The 24,201-nt window shown below is 42.0% G+C and overlaps 1 protein-coding gene across 4 annotated transcripts in view; it reads left to right on the top strand.

Annotated features, from left to right (window-relative positions):
* Positions 1–23,285, top strand: part of TC2N (tandem C2 domains, nuclear) — a 44,847-nt gene extending 21,562 nt beyond the window's left edge. For 3 of the 4 annotated variants that reach the window (XM_060272252.1, XM_035107414.2, XM_060272249.1), the window contains 11 exons: positions 298–419; positions 2,467–2,694; positions 4,631–4,804; positions 5,736–5,827; positions 8,389–8,464; positions 10,502–10,602; positions 12,545–12,661; positions 15,022–15,213; positions 16,910–17,024; positions 18,038–18,237; positions 21,936–23,285. In XM_060272252.1, coding sequence (XP_060128235.1) covers positions 353–419; positions 2,467–2,694; positions 4,631–4,804; positions 5,736–5,827; positions 8,389–8,464; positions 10,502–10,602; positions 12,545–12,661; positions 15,022–15,213; positions 16,910–17,024; positions 18,038–18,237; positions 21,936–22,046 — 1,473 coding nt within the window. In that variant the 5' untranslated portion in view covers positions 298–352 and the 3' untranslated portion in view covers positions 22,047–23,285. The remainder of the gene's footprint in view (positions 1–297; positions 420–2,466; positions 2,695–4,630; positions 4,805–5,735; positions 5,828–8,388; positions 8,465–10,501; positions 10,603–12,544; positions 12,662–15,021; positions 15,214–16,909; positions 17,025–18,037; positions 18,238–21,935) is intronic. The other variant, XM_035107405.2, reaches the window with a different exon arrangement.
* Positions 23,286–24,201: the final 916 nt, after the last annotated feature.

Consider the following 24,201-nt stretch of genomic DNA (forward strand, 5'->3'; position numbering starts at 1 on the left):
TTGTAACCCAAGGTGTGCTTTCGCCAATGGGGCCTCCCAAAAAGAATTGTTGGTAATCCAACAAAAATGGGTTGTAATCCAAAACAACAACAACACAGGTCACGCACTTCACACACACAAACCGGGTCACGCACTTCCGGGTTTGACGTGTTTGTAATCCAAAACGTGTGCAAGCCAAGGTACCACTGTATTGTATTGAACACCATAGAAAGTGGGTAAATGAAATGCTGTACAAATGAAAGAAATTTGTCCTTTTCAATTCCTGTATTCTGATCTAAAGCAATGGTTAATTTTCAGGGCTGATTTCTACCTTGGATTCTTGACTGCATTCCAGCTTGTGTTAGAAGCAGTAATGGCAGCAGAATGCATCAAGAACTGTTGCAGTGCATGTTTGTATGTTGAGAAAGAAAAGAATGATGGTGAGTTCAGTTAAATCTTGCATGTTTTTAACGCTGGCGTGGGTATATTGGCAGCTGTCTTACAATTGTTTTGATCACCAGAAATGCTCTTCTATTTAGAGCACCAGCCTTTTAAAATTTCATTTATACTCTCTTTTTCAAGTTGTATTAGTAGGCTGAAATGTTTAAATATCCTATTGCCATTGTAAGGCAATTGGGTGATAGCCAACATTGCAGGAATGGAAGACAAGCTCAAGCAATATATATTTCCTCCTCCTTCAACACTGCAGCCCCCTCCAATCCCTCCAACATATTTCTCTTAAAGCAATTTATCAGTTTTGTGGAATGAGTTGTACAATGCTGCAGTGGAAAGAAGAAAATTACCATAATAATAATAATAATAATAATAATAATAATAATAGATAATATTTTATTATTATTTATACCCCACCCATCTGGCTGGGTTTCCTCAGCCACTCTGGGCGGCTTCCAACAGAAACATTAAAATATACTAATTTCTTAAACATTAAAAGCCTCCCTAAACAGGGCTGCCTAACAGATGTCTTCTAAAAATCTGGTAGCTGTTTTCCTTTTTGACATCTGATGGGAGGGTGTTCCACAGGAACCACCGAGAAGGCCCTCTGCCTGGTTCCCTGCAACTTGGCTTCTTGCAATGAGGGAACCGCCAGAAGGCCCTCAGAGCTGGACCTCCGGGCAGAACGATGGGGGTGGTATACTGGACCGAGGCCGTTTAGGGCTTTAAAGGTCAGCACCAACACTTTGAACTGTGCTCGGAAACGTACCTTTGAGTGGTACTGGGGGTTTCAGGGAAGAGGACTAGAGAGGGTAATGTTCAGTGTGCAAGATTGTCTTTCATTGGCCGTGTTGGGCATCACTCACTGTTTGCATATTTGTCATTGATGATTGCATTTAAATTGTCATTTGTTGACTAATTACTTTGACATAACTGCAGAATTTAAAGAGTTTCTCTCTTCCATTCTGTAGCAGAGCACATTTTGTAAATGTGTGCAAGTGTGAGGGGTATGGGAGGGAGGGAGGAAGAGAGAGAGAGAAAGAGAATTGAATAGACACAGGGTAACAACCCAGATTATTAACGTTTATTATTACGGTAATAATAATTTTATTTATTAGTTGCTTTTTGCAAAAAAGAAAAAAGAAAGAAACTCAAAGCAACTTACAAATGAATGAGCATTAAAAGGATAAAACATCCTCAGTTCCACAAGTAACACACACATATACACATACAGTACATACAGATCCAACGCCACCTCACCTTGCTAAAAGATAAGAAGATCCAAATCTTGGCACCCAAAAACAGATAGTGATGATGCCGTGGGTTGCCTCCATAGGAAGGGTATTAAATAAATGTGGAGCCACCACTGAGAAGGCCTGTTCTCTTGTTGCCACTCTCCACACATCTCTCAGAGAGGGCACACAGAGAAGGGCCTCAGACGAGAACACGGGGTGTGGGTTGGTCCATGTGAGGAGAGGTGGCCCTTGATGTATTGTGGCCCTGACCCACGTAAGTCAAAACCAGCACTTGGAATTGGGTCCGGAAACTAATCAGTAGCCTGTGCAGATGGGCCAGGATTCTGCACCAGCTGCAATTTCCAAGTCCTCTTCCTTGTTTTGACTGGGGAGGGCGGGGTATAAATAAAAAATTATTATTATATTTATTATTTATTAAAGGCAGATCCATGATAGAACACATTCTTCATTCTTGTGTAGATTGTGAAGGTTACAATTTAAATTTTGCCTTTGTGATGTTGAGATTAATGGACAGCTTACCTCTCAATAATCACCTTCTAAACCTTCTCCGAATCAGTTGTGTGAACCGTGAAAAGGATTGGTTTACAGCACTTTAGAACCCCTGCAAATCTTCCTGAGATAGATATACTTACTGCCTGCTGCTCCCTTTCTGGGGATGCAGTTAACAGGATAGAAAAACCTATTTGCCTCTGATCCTGTTAAAAACACAAAAGATCATTTCAGACTGTTCATTCAAGGCTTGAATGTGTTTCTCATGCTTTTTTATGTTAAATAACAGCCTCTCTGGAGAAGGAGTCTGAAGTTACAGCCAAATATAGATCAAATGTTGTAGAGAAGCCTCCCTTGTCTTCTGTGTTGGTGAAACCTCAGGTTGGCTGTTCGGAAGATTATCTTCTCTCCAAGCTCCCGCCAGGTGGCAAGGATGTGCCCTTTGTGGTTCCTCAGTTCAAGCTTGCCTACATTCAGCCCAGGAACCTTGGCAATCCACACATTGGAGGAATTCAAGGTAAAGCACTGGAAGAAAACAGAACAGACTTAAAAACAGCTTGTTTATGCAACTGAGGGATACCCTATGTAGTTTCAGAGGCACTTGGTTGAGTTGAGCTGCCTGCATCCGCAATGCATTCCAACTTGTTCAATACCCACAGTGTTTCAGGCCGCTGTGTGTCTTTGGGGAAATTCTACACAACATGCAGCTCTTAGGATGAAAAACTTGCTCTTAGGGCCCTCCTTCTGTTTGTGTAACCATTCACACCAAAATGAAAGCCCCTGGCTTTTGCCAATAATATTTTTAGCCTCTTTGGCTTCTGATTCAATCAGAGTTTGGCCTTACTCATTCCCTACAAACCTTTCAAATAATTAGTCCTGTGTTTTTCAGGCCATCATTTGTGTTCCAACTGTTTTTATTTCCACTACCTAATCTGGGTTGGAAGGTAGAGCCAAGGTCTTGTTTCATGCAGATATGGTTCCCATGACAATGTATTCTTTTGTGTGGTGGATTTTTGTGTGTGTGTTTTGGAAGCTCCTTCTTGCCCCCCCCCTCCCTCCTTGAGACCTTTGAGTGAGGAAATAGTATCCTATTGTGAAGTACATGCACCTCAAGGACTCTCAGGCCAGGGAGTGTTCTGCAAGTCAGGTGGTTTACCAGGCAATGCATTCTTGATTTTAGGATCTGGAAAACAACTCAAATATGTTGCTGTGCTGAAAAAGTTAGCTGTTTGTAGCTAAAAGTCTTAAAGTAAAGTAGTAGTAGAAGAAGAAGTTTATTATTTGTTTGTCCCAGCCACTCTGAGCAACTTCCAACAAATATGAAAACATCAGACATTAAAAACTTCCCTCTGGAAAATGTGGCTTGTGTGCTAGCATTTTACTCAACGGTGAATGACTTTCCTTGCTCATAGCCCAGAGGCAGATAGCTGTCGCATTTCTTTTTCTTTATTCATTTGGATTTTAATGCAAGATCCTGCCTATTCCTCTAGGAAGTATCAGAAGTAAAGAAAGAGCATCACAGAAATCGTGCAATCAACCTAAAAGTGCTCAGTCATTCAGAGGAAAGCTGTATGCTCCTGTTGTATAGGAATATTAGGATAATGAAGCCTGACTGCCACCCAGACATTGGTGCTGTTCAGGACCTGTCTCCTCTTTTCAACTTTGTCTACTCAGGATGCACACCCTGGCTTCAATCCTATATGCCTTTACTTGAGAGAAAGACCCACTAAGCTCAGTGGGATTTGCTTCTGAGTAGACATGCATAGGGTCATGCTGCCTCTGTTTACTTAGTGATGCTAATACTGAGTGAAGGTCACTTGCTCATATAGGTATTTGGTGCGATTAGCATCACATTTAAAGGGCACTTGATGCATATGTGTATTTGCAATGCGTAGGCAGCACTGTCAGCCTTGGCCCTGGCGGAAGCACTTCTGATGGGCACTCTTTGATGTGATGTCAGATATATCTACATGGGTACGTGCTTTTCATGTCGCAGCAGTGTATCTAGAACACCCCTTTGACTGCATACTTCTTGGACACGAACCAGCTCATCTCTGTCTTCTGCATGACACTGAGTATACCATACCGTTGGCACAAAATAAGTGCCTAGTAGCAGCTCCAAGTAAAGCACTAGGATACGCAAGGCAATTTTTAATGCTCTGCCAATGTCAATAACTGTGCAAAGTAATGCACCTCCCTTCTCTATATTTGTTTTCAGCTTTTTATGAATGTAATATCCCTTGGTATCAATACTCAATTAAAAGTATTTGGGTCCTGGAAAACCTTTTATATCTTTACAAGATTTCCCAACTCAGCTACTGACCTTTGCACAGGCATACAACCTAGGAAGAGGAAACATCTGTTTTTTGACTCTGTAGACTGACCTGCTGATATGTTACGCAACACTTAGGTGAAATGCTGACTTGCCTAATAATGTAACTCATGCTTCGCAGGTTCCACTATAGCACATTTTGGTGACCGGAAAGCAGATGTTTCCAATGCATACCAGCAAAGACCTCTTGTTGATGTGGTGTATAATCCATTCTACATGTACCAGCAGCCTCTCTCTCCAGATTCGACTCAGGACTGCCCAGAAAAATCTAACAAAAGAAAACTATATGGGTCAGGTAAATAATAAACTAGTGGCAATACTATTCGACCCACCACCGCCTCTTGGTTACCTGCAACTGAAATAAATAAGTGACCTGGTATAGTCTGGACAGCAGAATTGCACCTGAAAGACCCTTTTCAGCCATGAACTCGGTGGTTTTTGGGAGCACACCACTGTTTCATGTGTTTGAGGACTTACAGCCAACTCCTCTGAGGCCTAGGGCAAGTGTACCTAGCTGGACCTCATCCTGCATGGGCCTGTCAGTATTCCAAATGCTCAGGTTCTCAGCAAGTGCCCTACCACCCATCAGGCCCAAATACTGCACCCTCTGCACATTCAGAAACAAACAAAGGGAGACCAGGAGAGACAGAGAGAAAACCTCCAGTGTTGAACCACACTTGGCGGGTAGGCAGGGCAGCAGCACTCGTTAATTTAGTCAATGGGCCAGGTGTTTGAAACTGGTCACAGCTGCTTTGAATTCCCCATCCGCAAATGCCCAGGTCAGCACAGCTGCTAGCAAACAGCAAATGGTTTAGTTGCCCTGGTCCCCTGTACCTTGTCACCAGGCAGCAATCAGACAATATATGCAACACAGTTATTCTCTGTGTGGACACAAGTTAGTGGAGAACTATTGGGAGCTGGCAAGAAAAATCCTGCAAGAAAGTTGTGCAGCTTCCCTTCTTTTTAATGGGGCTGGCACAGTAAAATATGTTCCTTATAAAAAAACAAAACCATAAGTTATTCTGAGTTGTCACTGACACAGAACTGTCTGAATGAGACTGGTTTTTATACCTACAGATGGTTAGAGTGAGATACTAAGATCTTACTATCTATGTATTTAATTGTTTTTATCAATACAATCTCTGCCCCAGTTGTGTGCAGCCTGTACAGGCTTGTATATTGTTCCTGAGATTTAAACAAGGCGTCTCTCTTCCGTGTCTTTTCAGTTTGTGACTTAAGGAGCTGCACATTGCCAGCCTCGTCTTCTCTAAGTCACTCTATGTTTGACCTTACAAGTCCACCCCACCGATTTATGCAGGTAATAAATTCTTTTCATAACTTTAAGGCTGCACCCACCAAGATGCATGCTTTCTTCTCCTACATTGTTAACCTTATTCTTTGGATGCTTCCAATGACTGACTCAATTGTGTTAGAAATTACCTCATCCTTTTTCAGAGTCCTGCTTCGCTGGATTCAAATGAATTTTGTTTGTGAAAATTTGTGGCTGTGTTAGCAAAAGTATGGAAAGTGATTGGCAAAGCACTTTGCATCTAATTTCAGTGCATAACTGGACATTATTGCCCTTAGAAGTCATTGTCATGTGCATTGAAAAAAGAAAGGACAACATTTATAGTCATAATACCCACAGCTGAACTATTTAAAATTTTAAAAGATGCTGCTGCTAAGGTGCTACACCCAATATGCCAGCAAGTTTGGAAAACTCAGCAATGGCCAGGGGATTGGAGAAGATCAGTCTACATCCCAATTCCAAAGAAAGGCAGTGCCAAAGAATGCTCCAACTACCGCACAATTGCGCTCATTTCACACGCTAGCAAGGTTATGCTTAAAATTCTACAAGGCAGGCTTAGGCAGTATGTGGATCGAGAACTCCCAGAAGTGCAAGCTGGATTTCGAAAGGGCAGAGGAACCAGAGACCAAATAGCAAACATGCGCTGGATTATGGAGAAAGCTAGAGAGTTCCAGAAAAACGTCTACTTCTGCTTCATTGACTATGCAAAAGCCTTTGACTGTGTCGACCACAGCAAACTATGGCAAGTTCTTAAAGAAATGGGAGTGCCTGATCACCTCATCTGTCTCCTGAGAAATCTCTATGTGGGACAAGAAGCTATAGTTAGAAATGGATATGGAACAACTGATTGGTTCAAAATTGGGAAAGGAGTACAACAAGGTTGTATATTGTCTCCCTGCTTATTTAACTTATATGCAGAATTCATCATGCGAAAGGCTGGACTAGATGAATCCCAAGCCGGAATTAAGATTGCCGGAAGAAATATCAACAACCTCAGATATGCAGATGACACAACCTTGATGGCAGAAAGCGAGGAGGAATTAAAGAACCTTTTAATGAGGGTGAAAGAGGAGAGCGCAAAATATGGTCTGAAGCTCAACATCAACAAAACCAAGATCATGGCCACTGGTCCCATCACCTCCTGGCAAATAGAAGGGGAAGAAATGGAGGCAGTGAGAGATTTTACTTTCTTGGGCTCCTTGATCACTGCAGATGGTGACAGCAGTCACGAAATTAAAAGACGCCTGCTTCTTGGGAGAAAAGCAATGACAAACCTAGACAGCATCTTAAAAAGCAGAGACATCACCTTGCCGACAAAGGTCCGTATAGTTAAAGCTATGGTTTTCCCAGTAGTGATGTATGGAAGTGAGAGCTGGACCATAAAGAAGGCTGATCGCCGAAGAATTGATGCTTTTGAATTATGGTGCTGGAGGAGACTCTTGAGAGTCCCATGGACTGCTAGAAGATCAAACCTATCCATTCTTAAGGAAATCAGCCCTGAGTGCTCCCTGGAAGGACAGATCGTGAAGCTGAGGCTCCAATACTTTGGCCACCTCATGAGAAGAGAAGAATCCTTGGAAAAGACCCTGATGTTGGGAAAGATTGAGGGCACTAGGAGAAGGGGACGACAGAGGACAAGATGGTTGGACAGTGTTCTCGAAGCTACAAACATGAGTTTGACCAAACTGCGGGAGGCAGTGCAAGATAGGAGTGCCTGGCGTGCTGTGGTCCATGGGGTCACGAAGAGTCGGACACGACTAAACGACTAAACAACAACAACACCCACAGTAGTGTACACCAGGAACAATTCCAGAATGCCTAAAATGGAGTACCGTATATATGGGCCACACCACTTGCTGGGTGGCAGGTAGTAGTTAAAATATGATTGAGGGGAAAATCAGGAGTGAGTTTAGGACTGTCCAGTGTTCACTGTCTTATATGCATTTGCAAGTCCCTCTGGAATTTTTCTTGTTAGGCCATTCTGTAACTTTTTTTGTGATGCATGAAATTAGTGATAGCGCTAGAGATGTTCTCCTCAAACCTCAATGGGTTTCACATGCCCTTTCAAGAGGTGCTCACAAACTCTTGTCAATGCATTTGGAGAATCATAGAATTGTAAAATTGAAAAGGAACCCCAAGGGTCATCCAGACCAACCCCCTGCAATGCATGGGGATAAAGCAACTTTGGCTTGAACTCTGACTAAACAGCATTTACAGTGTGGCTCAGCTTCCAAGTTACACCTTCAAAGTCGTGGCAGCAACATGATATGAAATTGGATAAATATGCATGATACTGTTGTATGCTACGGTCCTATTGTAGGGTTTTGCTACTTTAGTCCCATTTACTTCAATGGGATTTAAGAAGCACCAGTTAGATTGTGGCCAAACTCCAGTTTTTCTTGCTTTGCAATAGCATTTCAGGTTGGAGGGAATAGCCATTGTCTTCCCTAATAACTCCTTTTCTTCATTTGCTATTGACAAGCTGTGTGAGTTTGAATAGGTGGTCTTGTATCCCTGGTTGTTGTTGTTTTCCCGTTGACTGATCAGGTACATTTTTGTTTTTTTGACAGAGATACGATTCAGTCTCCAGTGTTCCAAGCAGCACTTCATCCAGGAAGGACTCACATGGTAGTAACAGGAGTCTAGGTAATAAACACTGTTTGTTCATCTTCTTTCAAATCTGAAAGTAACTCTGAGGCTTAGACATGACAAGAATATGGGCATTTTGTTACTGCAAATACAAGTCATGTGCTGCTTACGGAAGTAATTCCCGAAGCCACACCTGTGTCAGAAGATCTGTAAAAATGCAAGCTCGGAGCTAATCATCCAGTTACTTCTTTCTGGGGAGAAGCTTATGAGCTCCAGAACATGGAGTTTTTCCATGCACAAGTGTGTCAAAGACATGAGTCGTTATAGTTTATATATTATGTTTTTACAGATCTTTCAGGAACGACTAAGGTTGTGCCTCTGACTGAAACTTGCAGATTTGTTCTGCTTCAGCCTTGTTATTCATACCGATTTTTAGTACTGTAGCACAGCTACAATGACTTCAGTGCTCCAGAACATAAGGATTTGCACTTCCAAAGAAGGATGCAGCACAGCCAGTGTGTGGGAAAGTATTTTGCAGAAAGCCATTTGCAATCTGTTTAGGAACAAAGCTCTGAAGGATGATATCGTCTCATCAGAATAACACCTGTGTCAGTATTGCCCAGCCAGGAAATGGAGAAAAGCACTGCTAGCGAGCTCATGGCTTGCTCATGGTAAGCCATTAAGCAATGACTGGCTGTATCGTGAGCCACACTGCAGGCGCAGTTTAGTCAGAGCTTAAGCCCGAGTTGCTTTATCCCCATGAATATAAGTTCCAGTTCAAATACAGTATGTAGAAATAGAATGTCTACTTGCTGTATTTAATCAATACATAAGGGACGGACAGGACGAAAGCTTACATATTTGAATCCTTTTCCGTGTAATGGGAAAGCTAGCAGGTCCGACTGGAGGGGTTTTGACATAACACTCCACACAAATGGAGCCTTTTCATGGAAGCACTCGAATATGGAGGTCTCTACATGCAGCCTGAATTGGTACAAACCAGAATGGACTGTACCATGTGCTTTTTCTGAATGTTTGATTCTGGTCCATGGAGAGTCTGTTCCTAGAGATGTGTTTAGGTGGAAGCCCACAGTAAAGGCAATGGCTGTAAGCTGAGTAGTCAGGATCTGTTGTAAGCAGGGAACTGGGTATTGGGGAAATATGAGGTGACTGATTGGAATACAACTTGGATAAGAAAATACAACAGATTTTCAAGATGTAGTAGGTCAGGTCGTTGTTGCCAACATGATAAATCAGTTAGGCAAACAGTCATTTTGGAATCAAGTTGAAGTGCTATCCCATCTAATTAGAAAAGGATAAGTGCAATTGCCTTGGCTTTTGTTTTATTATCGCCATGTTATTCTGTTTGGACAGCCACCTGGTACAGATATCCAGCTCAGGAATGCATCTGTCCTGAGAGTGCCCTTTTTATAAGGCACTTTTAAGGGAACTTACCTTGCTGTGTGATCAAAACATGGCTTCCAACTTGTATCTTACTAGGGCGAAGAATAATTGCTCACACTTAAATGAAATTAGTTGTATGTGGCATGTGACAGACAGGAAAATAACTACCCCATAAATGAAGGAGAAACATGAAAACTCCGTCAGGGTCAGAATGTACAACAGTACCAAGTTATAGCTGCTATTTTCAGCCAAAGCTTCTGGCCTTTTGGCAAAACTTTTCTGGGAGTGGATATACAACAGTGAAAAGGTTCACTTGTTTTGTCCTATTAGTGTAGATATTAAGCACTACATAGCTCTCCAAGAGGAAAAAGTTGCAACCTTATATAATTTGTTAATAAAATTTCAAGAAGCCTCCAGTAATGCATTTTTTCTTGGGATTAATTTACAAATAGTTGAAACAGCAATAGAAACATTTGCAGCATTTCAATGCACAACTGCTATATTTCCTCGTGGGCCATGCATCCATGAATCCTGATGATAACAGGAGCATGATGAATTATAAATGGAAATAAATAGTAAAGCTGCTCTTTTACAACGATAACATTGCTGATAATCCTGGTTCACCAATATGAATAGTGCTTTTCACTCTTTGAGAACAAGTCCTAAATGAGTTCTTGGCTTTATCCACAGATACCATTACGTTATCAAGTGATGAGCGAGAATTTGGCAGGCTCAATGTGAAGGTGTGCTATGTTCCTCACGTTGAACAGATCTGGATCACAGTCTTGAAAGTAAGTGAGCCTAGCAAGACCTCAAGAACTGAGCTCACAGTTAGCCTTACACTGGTGATGTTGGGCAGGAGTTTAGCTTGTGCACCTCCACCCTACTTCTCTAAAGCACACACAGATCCGCTGGCCCTTCTCTTCTTTCATATTTCCTTCACCAATCCCTTGCAATAATGAGAATTTTTAAAAACTGAACGTTTTTGCCGTCTGTGAGGGGCAAGGGATATCGCGAAGCCCCTCCCCTCCTGAGTTCCAGCCCAGCCCAGAGCATGACTGAAAGCAGGGAAAGCTCCAGCTCAAGTGGGGAAACAGGAAGTGGGGTCCAAGGCTCTGGCAGGGTAGAAGAGCCATCGTCCCAGGTGGGACAGGAAGGAGGAAGAAAGGGGGGCAGACCCATCCCCCCAACTCCGGAACTTCGCAGAAAGCGTCGGGGGAAGAGGATGGGTCTCCCCAAGTTGTTATGCTGGCGCAAGACGCGCCAAACGCCATTCGGAGGTACTGATTCAAGCTGAGAAGATGTGTCTCTGTAAATAGCTCCAACTTTAGCACTGTAAATACGCAGCACAAATAAAAAGATAAAATGCAGAGCGGTGTAGAGTCGTTACTCTGAAGTAGCCCTATCCGGTCACTGTGACACCGTCGCTTTGGCGGAACTTTGCCTGGCTCCTTAAAGTGCGTGTCAGATGATGGCTCCGTCCTACTCTGGGGAGGAACTGATATGCCTAAGGGGAGATGCTTACAGATTTAATAAATAAATATATGAACACAATGTCTCTGGCTATATATGCCCTGCTCTCAATTACACAGTAGCCAGATCTCCCCCAAGAGTGGTGCATTTGATTCCAGTGAAGTCTTCAGCCTTATGGAAGGGTAGGGTAGGGTGGGGTGGGGGAATCAGCATCATTGGAAAAGGCAGCTAAGGTAGATAACCACTTTCTATGAAGTAAAAGAATGACAACATATTCACAGTGTGCCCTGGGTATATAGAATACTGCCAGTATCTCATTCTGCTCAATTTCCCCCTGAAATTTTATTTTCATGCTACATTTAACAGTGTATATATAACATCCTACTAAGTTTGTTTTTATGTTAAAAAGCAGCGACCCAAAATGGTTCCTTAGGTTGCAATCTGATAAAACACTGAGCTGGGAGAATACCAATAGGTTTGTGTAGGCTGTATTAATCTTGGGCAGGTTGCAGCCTGCACACACACCTTATATTTAAAACCTATCCCCCCCCCTAAAAAAAAAAGACTTCTGGAACTGTAGTTCACCCCTCACAGAGCTACAATTCCCTGCATCCTCAATAAACTACAGTTCCACGATTCTCGAGTTGGGACTAATGTGCACTAAAGGCATAGTGTGTATACTGCCTTAGTGATGGGTGGGAGAAACATAAGAAATGGAATTACCTTATGCCGAGTCAACCATTGGTCCTTCTAGCTCACAAATGTCTACTATGACTAGCACCTGCTCTGTGACATCCTTGTAACAGGAGATGGGAGGGTCTGAACCTGGGTGTGGGTGCATACAAAGCTTTGTCTTGACGACACCCTGTGTGTTATTTAGAGAAAAGTTGTTGTTTGGAGGGAGGGGGTTTCCTACTGGTTTAAGCTAACAAATATTCTGTGATGATTTTTATGTTGTGTCAATCTGTTAATCTAATGTTGACCAGCTCGGTGTGGGGGTGAGGATTGCATGCTAAAAAGCATCTTGGAGGGAGACCCATTGCAAAATGGTTTCTCCCCCCCCCCCCCAGCTAGTGCTCTCTAAATCTGCAAAAGTTTGCCTGAGATTCTATGAGGTTGGAGAACCACATTCTTATAGGGAGAGGGTTGAAAATAGCAGTACTTACAAATAAGGAAGGAACGTTAAGGCAAGCAAATAAAACAGAAAAGCAGTTTGGTTGCCGGTAGGATAAAAGCCGTTTTCAATTTTCAAAATTGCAGTGCAAAGATCTGAGCTGGTCATCTAGCCTTGGAGAAAACCCCCACATTTCCGTCAAAGGAACTATTACACTGCCCAAGCCAGTGCAATTCAGATGCTCACCAAAGCAAGCTTCCAGTGTAAGTGACACTTTAAAAAAATCTTGATTTCCTCCCCCTCCCTGTATGTGAATCAGTGATTTCAAGAACTGCTAGAGATCCCCCACTGAATCTTACAGGCCAATAGCCCTAGTCAATCACGATGAAGGGATCCTGTCTGCTGGTCTTATGCAGAGGCTAAATTATTTTATCACTTAATTATATCCATAGAGACAAAGCCAGCTTTATGTCAGGGTGTCATGTAGGGAACAGTGGCTACTAAACCTTGTAAATTTTTGTAAGCACTTGGGGACCCCTCTTGTTCTCTCCTCTCTCTGGGCATTCTCAGGGCTTTCGATAGTTTTTGAGTGACTTTTCATGCTCTCTGTGTTAGAAAAGCTGCAAATTGGAGAAGGGATTTTGCACTTGGTAACACGGCTCTATTCTAGTTCAAAAGCTGTAATTACGGTAGAGTCGATACCTTCGATTCCTCACCAGTTGCTCTGGATAGGATGGGCAGTGCCCCTTATTGCATCTCTCACAGTGGCAGATAGGTAATGTCAAGCCTGACATTAAAAGGTACACATAGCCTCTTCACTGATGACGCCCTTATAATGTTATCTGCCCTAGAGAGAGGTCTGCAGGAGCAGGAGTTAGAATCTTTTAAGAGCGTAGCAGGACTAGAAGTCAATTACACCAATTTGATATCCATGTGCTTCAATTTAACATGGGAAAATGAATGTTTGCTGGTGCATAGCGCTAAGCTGGAAGCTATACGCCGGCTCCCTCGGCCAATAATGCGAGATGAGCGCGCAACCCCAGAGTCAGTCACGACTGGACCTAATGGTCAGGGGTCCCTTTACCTTTACCTTTTTAGCGCTAAGCTTACCTTAAAGGAGGCTACTTTTAAATATGTATGAGTGTTGGTGGCTCTAAAGACCTTGCACAACTTAAAAGGCGAAATAATGGCCCATTGCTGAACCGTCCCACCAATGTAACGACTTTGCTGTCCATTCAGTGCAGTAGAACGGTCTGTGTGTCTCATTGCTTATGGCATCATGTGGATCAGTTGGGCAGCAATGTGATTTTGGGAGGATTACGAACCCTTAACTCTGTGCCTTTAACAGCTGCATAAAAAAAAATTAAACCTGCTTCCATCTCTGAATCCTTATGGCAAAGTAAGTTTTGCCTACTGATTTCTGCCTCTTATGCAGCTGTTAAAGGCACAGAAGCCCTGCCAGGAAAAAAATTGACAACCCTATGTTTTTCCAGAGTTCTGTTTTTCTAGGGTCCCTCCCCTTGTTCATTAAAGCATACCATGCAGCATGTTGCTGTGATCTTTTTGTTTTGCTTGAGCTTAAGCCAGGGACAAGTGTCAACACCTGTCACTTCAATCACATCTATCTGTCACAGTCAGAATCTGGGGAAAGTTACACAGTTGTGTGCATTTAGGTTTTTGTCTTGGGCTTCATTTTCAGAGGCTTCCTGTGAAGTCTTGAGACCTTCTCAGAACTGTTCATAGCTGCTTGATCAGTCCTGGCACAAGCCTTATGTCCATACACTTTTCCCTTTAGTTCTCCATGTGTAAACAATGACATTCCAAAAAGCATCAGGCTTTGTTCTCTGGGGAACTTCCCACCCCATGAGTTCATCACAGCAGATGTAGCATTATCCATTATCCAGGCAGTTCTATAGGACCAGCCCAAGGTTTAAGATTGACATCTGAACTCCTGCTTCCTGTCACATTGTTACATGAGATTATGCAACACCAGTGGGTGCAAGGGCCTTCTCGGTGGTGGTGCCCGCCCTGTGGAATGCCCTCCCATCAGATGTCAAAGAGAAAAACAGCTACCAGATTTTTAGAAGACATCTGAAGGCAGCCCTGTTTAGGGAGGCTTTTAATGTTTAATAGATTATTCTATTTCATTTTTCTGTTGGAAGCCGCCCAGGGTGACTGGGGAAACCCTGCCAGATGGGCGGGGTATAAATAATAAATTACTGTTGTTGTTGTTATTATTATTATTATTAAGAAACAGGTCTTTTTGATGGTGTTACCATAACTGTAGAATGTCCCTCCAGTGGAGATCTGACAGGTTCCCTCTTTTTTGTTCTGTTGATAAGAATCTTTATTATTTTCTACAACCCACTGCTTTTATGGATGCTTATGGATCGCTTCTCCTTAATTCACATGCCTTTGCTCCTGCTTTTTTTAGGAGGGTGCTTCCCCAGTGCTTTTGGATGACTGCTAATGTAGGAATAGCACCAGAGATGGGAATCTAGGTGTTACAATCAACTGGCATTGGCTTTAACGAAGCTATATAGTGATGCTGGTGTGTTTGCTGTTAGGATTAGTTTCACCGTTTTGATTGCTCCATTATGTAATTATTATCCTTTCCTTGTAGGACATTGAATTCATGGAAACGTTTGTGTTTGCCATCAAACTGCAACTTCTGCAGACTGCGAGGCTTGTCTTCAAAGTACAAGCTCAGATTCCTAGGAAGAAAACTATCGGGGAATGTGTTTTGCCGCTGCGAGAGCTTAGCTCACAAGAAACAGACAACTGGTTGGCGGTAGCACCTCCTTCCAAAGCTTCAGTAAGTTACTGTGTTCTAAGGAGTCATCTGGAATGAACATTACTTAGGGCACATTGAGTACTGACTAGGATTCTGAAACTGATCCTTTATCATCATTATATAAGCAACTGCATTAATCCTGAAATACGACAAACAAATAGCCGTTTGCTTCTTGTGCCTTCAACCAAGTTATTCCTTGATAACTATCAACATGATAACCTGAACGATGAGCCCCCTGGCTATGTTAATTGCGCTTTAATAATAGATTCTGCATTCTGAGGTTGGATCACAGAAAAAGACTCTGCTCTTCCTTGATGCAAGATGAGTAATCCTAGATAACTTGGGAATGTAAGAGGGCTAAGGGCTTGTCCACACTTCTGCTTGTCCTGTGTTAATAATAGTAGTAGTAGTAATTAATTAATTATACCCCGCCTATTTGGCTGGGCCTTCCCTGTTGGGTTTATTGACTACGTGCCAGGTTGCAGCTTCTTAACAATTAAGAGTTGGCCGACAGCCAAGAAGACTGAGCAAAGGAGTTCTAATCTGCCTGGAAACTTGGGTCCTAGTAACAGCCATGCAATTGGCTGAGGTAACCTATAAAGGCATGATGACTCATCACTCTAGTGTGGGTAGAGTGTGGAGTAGTCTGGAGTAGATAGTGGAGAGTATGGTTAGTGGTTGGAGTGTAATAGAGAGAAGAGTAAAATCCTTGTCTGTAATTCTGTACATAGTATTGATTCCCTGTAGTATACAGCTGTTGCATCTCATGCAATACACCTAAGCGCAATTCAATAAAATTAATTTATATTCTGTTCTGAAAAATCTATGAACATCATGACCCTGAAATACAACTGCTCTTCACCTGATGGATAATAATCAGGTGTTCTGAAAACATTTAATTCTTCGTGAAATAATGATTTTTAAATGGATTTTGGTTCTTAGTAGTTCTCTGTCCTTGTAATCAGCTCTTCCTTTCCTCCTTTAGATTGTGTGCTTTGAAGCAAAATTCCATAATCCGTAGTCAACAACAGCTGGTTGCTAAGAGTTCTGAGGAAAACATTGTGAATCTTTGGCTAATTTATGGCGTATGCTGAATCTGAAACTGTTACAGCTGCGATTGACAGAGGCAAAAAAAAACCCTGTACTTGGGCATGCTTTATGACACAGAAAAAATAGGGATTAGTTAGACAGATGTATTCAACCTACCAGGTGGTGGATAGATTTTAATTATGGAGCCTTGCTACTGTAGAGTTTTACACAAAGGAGTCATATTGTGGCCTCACGTATTAAGCTTTGGTGGGACAGGTTCCAAAGAACCATGAAATTAATTTTGTGAGTCCAGTGAGATTGCTTTTCTTCTAACAACAGCCAGCGGGAGTGGAGGTGGGAATCCTGCTGTCTGAAGAAAATAGTTTCCACAGAGCTGTTGCAAGCTTCTTTCCATGAGTTTCTGTGGCTACAGTATTTGGATTCTAGCTTACAAATTCTAACACATTTGGGCAGGGCTGCAACATTTCAACCCAGAATGTGCACAAGCCTACCGGTCCAACACTCCCAAGTAAGCTGGCATTCCTTGTGTGTGTCAAAACAGAAAGTAATTAATAACATCTGATCTCTTCACTTAACACCTTTATAATAAAGACCTTCTGTTTCAGAGCTGTAAAACTTGGCTCAGAGTTAAATGGAATATGTCTTTGCATTCTTATTCTCTGTCCAGGTGTCCCCTGCAGAAATGAAAATAGGCACCTGTTTTCAAGCAGTAAACAGTCGGATCCAGTTGCAAATTTTTGAAGCCCAGAACCTCCCAAGCTCGACCACACCACTGTCTTCAAGTATGTATTGCAGTGATTTTGTATGTCCTTTTCTAGAATACTTTGTGGCAGCGTAGACAAGCAGTTTGATTGCCAATAGTATATAGATCAGCCATTGTCAGTATCTGACATAAAGTCACCGGTGGAGTGCTAGTTAAATTTTACTTCCGTTATATGTATCTGTTCCAGTAGATATTCTGCTGTCTGTGTTTGGTATGCAAAGCAAGCAACATGTTTGTTTTGTTAATTCTGTAATACCCTGTTTCTCATATTTTAAGGCATCCCCATAAAATAAGCCATAGCAGGATTTTTAAGCATTCAAGGAATATAAGCCATACCCTGAAAATAAGACATAGTGATAGGAGCAGCAGCAATGCCGGCCGCAGCAGGAGAAGGAAGAAAAAAAATAAGACATCCCTTGAAAATAAGCCATAGTGTGTTTTTTTGAGGAAAAAATAAATATAAGACATGTCTTATAATATGAGAAACACGGTATAAGAGTAGTAGTTATACTACTATATAGAGAGGTGCTCTGCCCTGTGTATGAAAATATGAGTAGTAAGGCAAGAAACTATACTATTCTTGCAACCCCTCTCTTGCTCTTTTATTATAAATAATCTAATTCATAGGTTCTGCTACACTCTCTGGTGCAAGTGTGATCAAATGCTAAAGGTTTAAAGATGTGGCTGGCCCAAATTTTAGTTGCACCAATTCAGTTCTATGGGAGAAAACAGGCAGGCAGGACTGCTGAGGATAAGGGGAAGTCCCTCCTTTAGAAAACTGTGACTGTGAAGAAAAATTTAGTCCCTATTCCAGTGATGATGATATTACCGTTTATTATATTATACTATACTATACTATATTATATTATATTATATTATATTAATTATATTATATTATATTATATTATATTATATTATATTATATTATATTATATTATATTATATTATATTATATTATATTATATTATATTATATTATATTATATTAACTTGCCTTCCTGCCATCTCTTACTGCCATTTTCTTCCATGCTAGATTATTTTGTAAAGGCTGCTATGCTTAGCACTGAAGGGCTGGTTGATAAGAAAAAGACCCGGCCACTGAAATCCACAAATGGTCGAGTGAAGTGGGGAGAAACTATGATTTTTCCAGTGAGCCACAATGAACATGGGATAAACTTTCTCGTCAGACTATACAGCAGGAGCTCAGTGAGAAGAAAACACTTTCTGGGACAGGTTGGTTTATTTGCGCGCGCACACACACAATATTAAGCTGGAAATTAACATGAGTCTGGAGTTTTAGAAGTCGGTTAGGTCACACCTCTGCTTTGGCACTATGCTTTTTAAAGACCAAAAAAATGCCTTCTGATTATCAAATCTTGTGAATTTCAGCTTCAAGCCTCTTCCTGTGGAGTGCTAGTTCGTTAGCTCAACTTGAGACTAGATCTGGGATCCTAAACTCAAAATCCAAATAGAATGGACTTTTGCTTTGAGTCCTGGGGATCCTGCTCCAGCTGTCTCTTAGTGCAGACCCAAGTCATGGACCCACAGCCACCGCCTGCCATAGACCACCATTGGCAGGATTGGCAGCAACAGCTGCAGATATGTTCTATAAGCATAGAAGACATCTGAAGGCAGTCCAGTATAGGGAAGCTTTTTAATGATTTATTAGGTTTTTATATGGGACGCAGGTGGCGCTGTGGGTTAAACCGCAGAGCCTAGAGCTTGCCGATCAGAAGGTCGGCAGTTCGAATCCCCGCAACGGGGTGAGCTCCCATTGCTCGGTCCCTGCTGCTGCCCACCTAGCAGGGACTCAGCCAGATTGGTAAAGAAAAAATGATTTATATGTGTTGTATATGCGGGTGGTGCTGTGGTCTAAACCACAGAGCCTAGCGCTTTCCGATCAGAAGGTCAGCGGTTCGAATCCCCGCAACGGGGTGAGCTCCCATTGCTCGGTCCCTGCTCCTGCCCACCTAGCAGTTTGAAAGCACGTCAAAGTGCAAGTAGATAAATAGCGGGAAGGTAAACAGTGTTTCTGTGTGCTGCTCTGGTTCGCCAGAAGCGGCTTTGTCATGCTGGCCACATAACCTGGAAGCTGTACGCCGACTCCCTCGGCCAATAATGCAAGATGAGCGCCGCAACCCCAGAGTCGGTCACGACTGGACCTAATGGTCAGGGGTCCCTTTACCTAGGTTTTTATATATGTTGGGCAACCCAGTCAGATGGGTGGGGTGCAAACAAATTGTTGTTGTTTATTATTTATCTTATTCTCTTGTTAATTATGCTGTTTTAAATATGCATTTTATCTCTGCTTTCCTTTAATAATGTTTTATTTTGAAACATTTAAAGTATTTTTTGTTAACTTTGCTATGCTAAATGTGCATTCTGCAGTTGACCTCCATTATAATGTTTTATTTTGAAATCTTTTAAGATAATATTTTAGTTTCCTGTTAATTATGTTGCCTAGAATGTATACTTTATATTTGACTTTCTTCAGTAATGTTTTATTCTGGATTGTTTTATGTGATGTTTTAATGTGTTGTAAATGGTTTTGAGATTTCCCTCCCCTTAAAAATATAAAGCGATACAGAAATAACAACAACAACAGGTTTCCCAACCAGTGGCTCCCATAATCCACATGCATCATCCCCCCCCCCTCAAAAAAACCCTCAAGCTAGCTGTTTGTTCAGGTTATACCCAATGCCTATGCACATACCCCATTACAGGATGCCATTTTACAAAAGATTACCAAAGGCTGCCCCTGCCAAGGTCCTCCCTAGAGTGGCTGTTGTAGAGAGGAATTTCCTTTCACTATATTAGCACAATATGGATCTTTTATAGCAAAAGCCTAACCCGTCCCTGAAACCTCTACTATATCCAGTGCAGGTAACACCTCTAATTCTGCATTAATTGTTCCTCACAAGTAATGGATTTCCTCTAGCTAGCATGAGGAATATGGGAAAGTGGCAATGCAGCTGTGGCCTTATTTGATCCAAAAGTATGTGCCTTGACATGTTTTTCTCCCCTGAGTTGGGGCAGTGGGGGCCGTGGCCACGCAAGCTGCAGATTCTGTACATTCCACTGCTGTGCCCTTCCCCTTGTCCCTCTTACGCTCACTTGCACTGCTTGACTCTTGTGCTGCTCCTCAGGAGGGGACAAGGATGACTCCTGCTTTGGCATGTAGTAGCAGACACTAGTGACTCAGCCCTTTTGTCCTACAAAGACAGCAGATTCTAGCCCTGAAGGGGCATACGCCGTGGCTGCCTGGGGACCCCCCCCCCAGGACCTGATAAAGCCCCTGGACCGTACATTTCATACTAGTGGCCTGGCCTAGGTGCCCAATTGATGTGAACAAGAGCAAAGAGCCTAACAGACTCCTAACATAGGCTTTCTGAAATGAAACAAGTCACACATTTACTAGTGGAGAGCCATTGATGTACAAGGAGCTGGTTATCTGTTTGCATTACTCTTATTGAGGAGGAAATGTCAGCTCACAATTCCTCCACCAGCTGAGTAGGGCAAAACTGTGTTTTTAAAGTGTTGCTTCCTGATTGTATAATAGAGTAAGCCACCCGGTGTAAGGAAAGCTTCTCCCTGTGAGTAGATAGGATTATCCTTCACCAAACTGGCTAATGAAACATGAACTGGGACTCTCTCAAGTGAAATATTGAAACTGACATTTAATCTTAACAGTCTTGCATGAGATGCATAAATCATGCACACTTCCAAGTAAGGTAAAATCTCATTTTGCAATCTCCCCTACCTCTCGCCTCCTTCAACAACCCAGAAAGCACAATTGGCCAGCTTTAATAACATGTTCTGTTGCAGGCATGTGTTGCATTTCTAAAGCACAGGCGTCCCCCAGCTTACACGAGGGTTATGTTCTGGGCCCCCGTGTGCATAAGTGAAATCGTGTAAAGTGGGGAGCACCCTTTAAGCGCTCTCTCTGCTGCTCTCTCTTCAACCCATACAAAAAATGCTGTATCGAAAAATATCCACACATCGAATTGAAAAGGCAAGAGGCTGGAAGGCATGTGGGGGAAAGCGGTGGCAGCTGCTGCACATCAGCTGTTAGGCAGGGGAGCTGAAAGCCTCAACTTCCGCAGAGGGAGTGTCTAAAGCAGAGCAAAGGTTAAAACCCATAAAATCTAGGCTGCAGGTTAGCTTTTTGTTTGTTCTATACTCTAAGAACATAAGAGCCTTCCTGGATCAAAGGCCTATTTGGTCCACCATCCTATTTGCCATAGTAGCCATCTAGGTGCCTGTGATGATAACCCTATAAGCACTAAGGCAATAGCACTCTCCCACAGATACTGGGTCATGCTGCCTCAGACCTTGGAAGTAGCATGCAACTATAATGACTAGTAGCTTTATATTCCATCAATTTGTCTAGGCTTCCTTTTAAAGTCATTTTAAGTTGGGAAGCCACAATTGATGGTAGTGAATTTCTTCTGCAATGGAGCAATATTATTTTAGTAATCCTTTGAACACCCCCTCCCCACAAAATACCATAGAAATATAAAATCAGATAACATCCATGGAAACATACCAAGCCTTGAGAGATTGCCTGGCTACTGTGTTTGTTTGCATTTCAGTCTGTTTCTTTATTGTGATGTGCTTATAGTTACCTTGTTTTAATGTATTGTTTTCTTATGTTGTGTATCTGCTGTTGTAAACCACCTTGGGGATTTGCATGAAAGTATTTTAAACGATCAGATAAAATGGGCAACTTACTACAACCCATAGTAATGATCCAGATTTTAAAACAAACAAACGTGTACAAACTGTTTCCAGCGTGTTCTAGCTTTTTCTTTTCTCACACTCTGTGTTTATGTACAGTTTTTTGTTGGTATGGTGACCAACAAGATAAATGTCAAAGATGGTTTTTTGGTGTGACCTTTGGTGTGACCCCTGCGATTTCTCTTCCTCTGCAGGTCTGGCTAAGCTGTGACAGCAACAGTCCTGAAGCTTCTGCTCAGTGGAGAGACACGATTGCCAATCCAGAGAAGGTTGTTGTTAAGTGGCATAACGTCAATCCAGCATGACGCTGGTGTGGGCAGTACTTTCGGAATTCATTGGGACTTGAGCCAAGAGGCTTCTGCACTTACTTAAAATAAACAATCATCCACTAAGACAGAAGGAAAATAAATACCTGCATTGACTGGTGTGTTTAAGGCCACCTCTGGAGAGGAAAGCAAGAGAAGGAGCTGTAGTGCTGGGAAAAAAGACACAAAGTGAAGAAGCTTCACAATATCCATGGAATACAAAGGTCATATTGCGAAGTCAAGGGCCCAACTTCTGATCCTTTTGATAAGGATTAAAAGAACTTTCGTATATTTATGCTTATGTTAGCTTTTCTTCTAACTTAAAGATCTCACTCAAAAATGACTTTGAAGGACTTTCCTTCAGGAAGACATTTTCTCCATTGAAAACCCTGCCTCAGTTACTGTTTTCTTTCTAAAACTGTTATGAGGGCACCACTTAATAATAATTATTGCAGACATCTCTCAACAGTCATCCCTTTGTGTTCAGCAAGAGATCTAAGACAGACATCAGGGGGCAGATTAGTATTTTACTGTTCAGAATCTTGGAATAAACTTTTTAAAATAATTCTGAAGAATGCTTGCTTGTCATGAGCATTGGGCTTTAACGTGAGGGAGGGCTGGGCATTTCAAAACAACTCTTGATGCACGCAGAGAGGTTTTCAGTGCTTCTTCAAAGTGCCAGGTCATAGTACTTGCTCCTATTTGGGGGCCTAAGACTCACTGTTGTGAGCCAAGAGATGGAGTAACAGCAAATGAAAGCCTTTGCTCCTGGGAAGAATGAAAGTATTATAACCTAGGAGGAAGATTGTGCATTTAATAAATGCTGCATTGTGGTGCTGCATTGTGAAATGGTGAAATGTTTACTGACAAAAATGCTCTTCAAGTGTTCAACCCTTTAAAGTGCTATCATGTAATTTTAACAGGCAGACGTAAATAGTTAATTGTAATATAGATACAATAAGTTGAATATGGAGACACGATGGCTAGGATGGAAAACCTTTAGGTCTCTAGATGTTGCCCCACCCAGCATGGCCAATGAATATTGGAGCTGTTGCTCACCAACATCTGGAAGGTCAACCATCCCTGATGTGTGAACATGCTTAACTGGGTCAGTAGCTAAGGTTTCCAGTTGTAAATCTTGTACCATCTAACTTCTTAGAGCACTATTTTAATTCTTGGCTGAGGCCCAAAAATATTCATCATAGGAAAAAGAGTGGGATGTGTGCTATCCCTTAATGATACTTGCTTCAGACATAATGTTAAGTCTAAATTATTGCAGTGAGGATCAGAGACTGGTCACTATAGTTTTTTTATACTTAATACTGCCCCCTCCCCCATATTTGTTATGAAAAGACTGCAGTGGTAAAAGACTGCAGAACTGCCATGAACAGAGGATGCAGAGAGTGCATGTTTTGTTTGTCCATAAGTTGATGGGTCCCATCTACCGTGTTTCTCCAAAAATAAGACACCATCTTATATTTATTTTTTCTCAAAAAAACACAAGGTGGCTTATTTTCAGGGGATGTCTTTTTTTATTAAGTATGGTACAGTTTAACCTACAAGGTTAAACTACCTATCACTATGGCTTATTTTCGGGCTATGGCTTATTTTCGGGGTATGGCTTATTTTCGGAGAAACACGGTAGCTCGTATCAATCATGGCTAAACAGTTTATAATTTTATAAGTATTTAAGTAATTAAAGCTGATAATCTCAGTTCTTTGTCTGGTTTGAAAATTATATCAGGGACTTCTGGGATGATACACCTGAAAGGTTAATGGTGAATGAACCATAAATGGTAGATTATTGTGGGTTTAAACAAACAGAACAGTGATAAAACAGGGATATTTTTAGGAGAGACTATTAACACAGCATTGCCTTTACTGGAAGGAAATGAGCTGTGATTAGATGATTGCATTGACAAACGTGTTTCTCCTAATCTAGAAATAAACCAGGTGACAGACTGTCAAGGCATATCAGAACTAGTATAGGAAAGGCTGTGACTCTATTGGAAGCTGTTCCTACATTAAGGTCTGGGCACATTCCATTTGAGAGAATGGAGGGGAACTTGGTTTGGTGTGAAAAGTTGGTGCCTCCCCCTCTCTCTGCCGAGTGGTGGCAAGAGCATGGGGTTCCACGCACTCACCCTGGTCTGTG

This window comes from Zootoca vivipara, chromosome 1 (assembly GCF_963506605.1).
Source record: "Zootoca vivipara chromosome 1, rZooViv1.1, whole genome shotgun sequence".
Classification (NCBI taxonomy): Eukaryota; Metazoa; Chordata; class Lepidosauria; order Squamata; family Lacertidae; genus Zootoca; species Zootoca vivipara.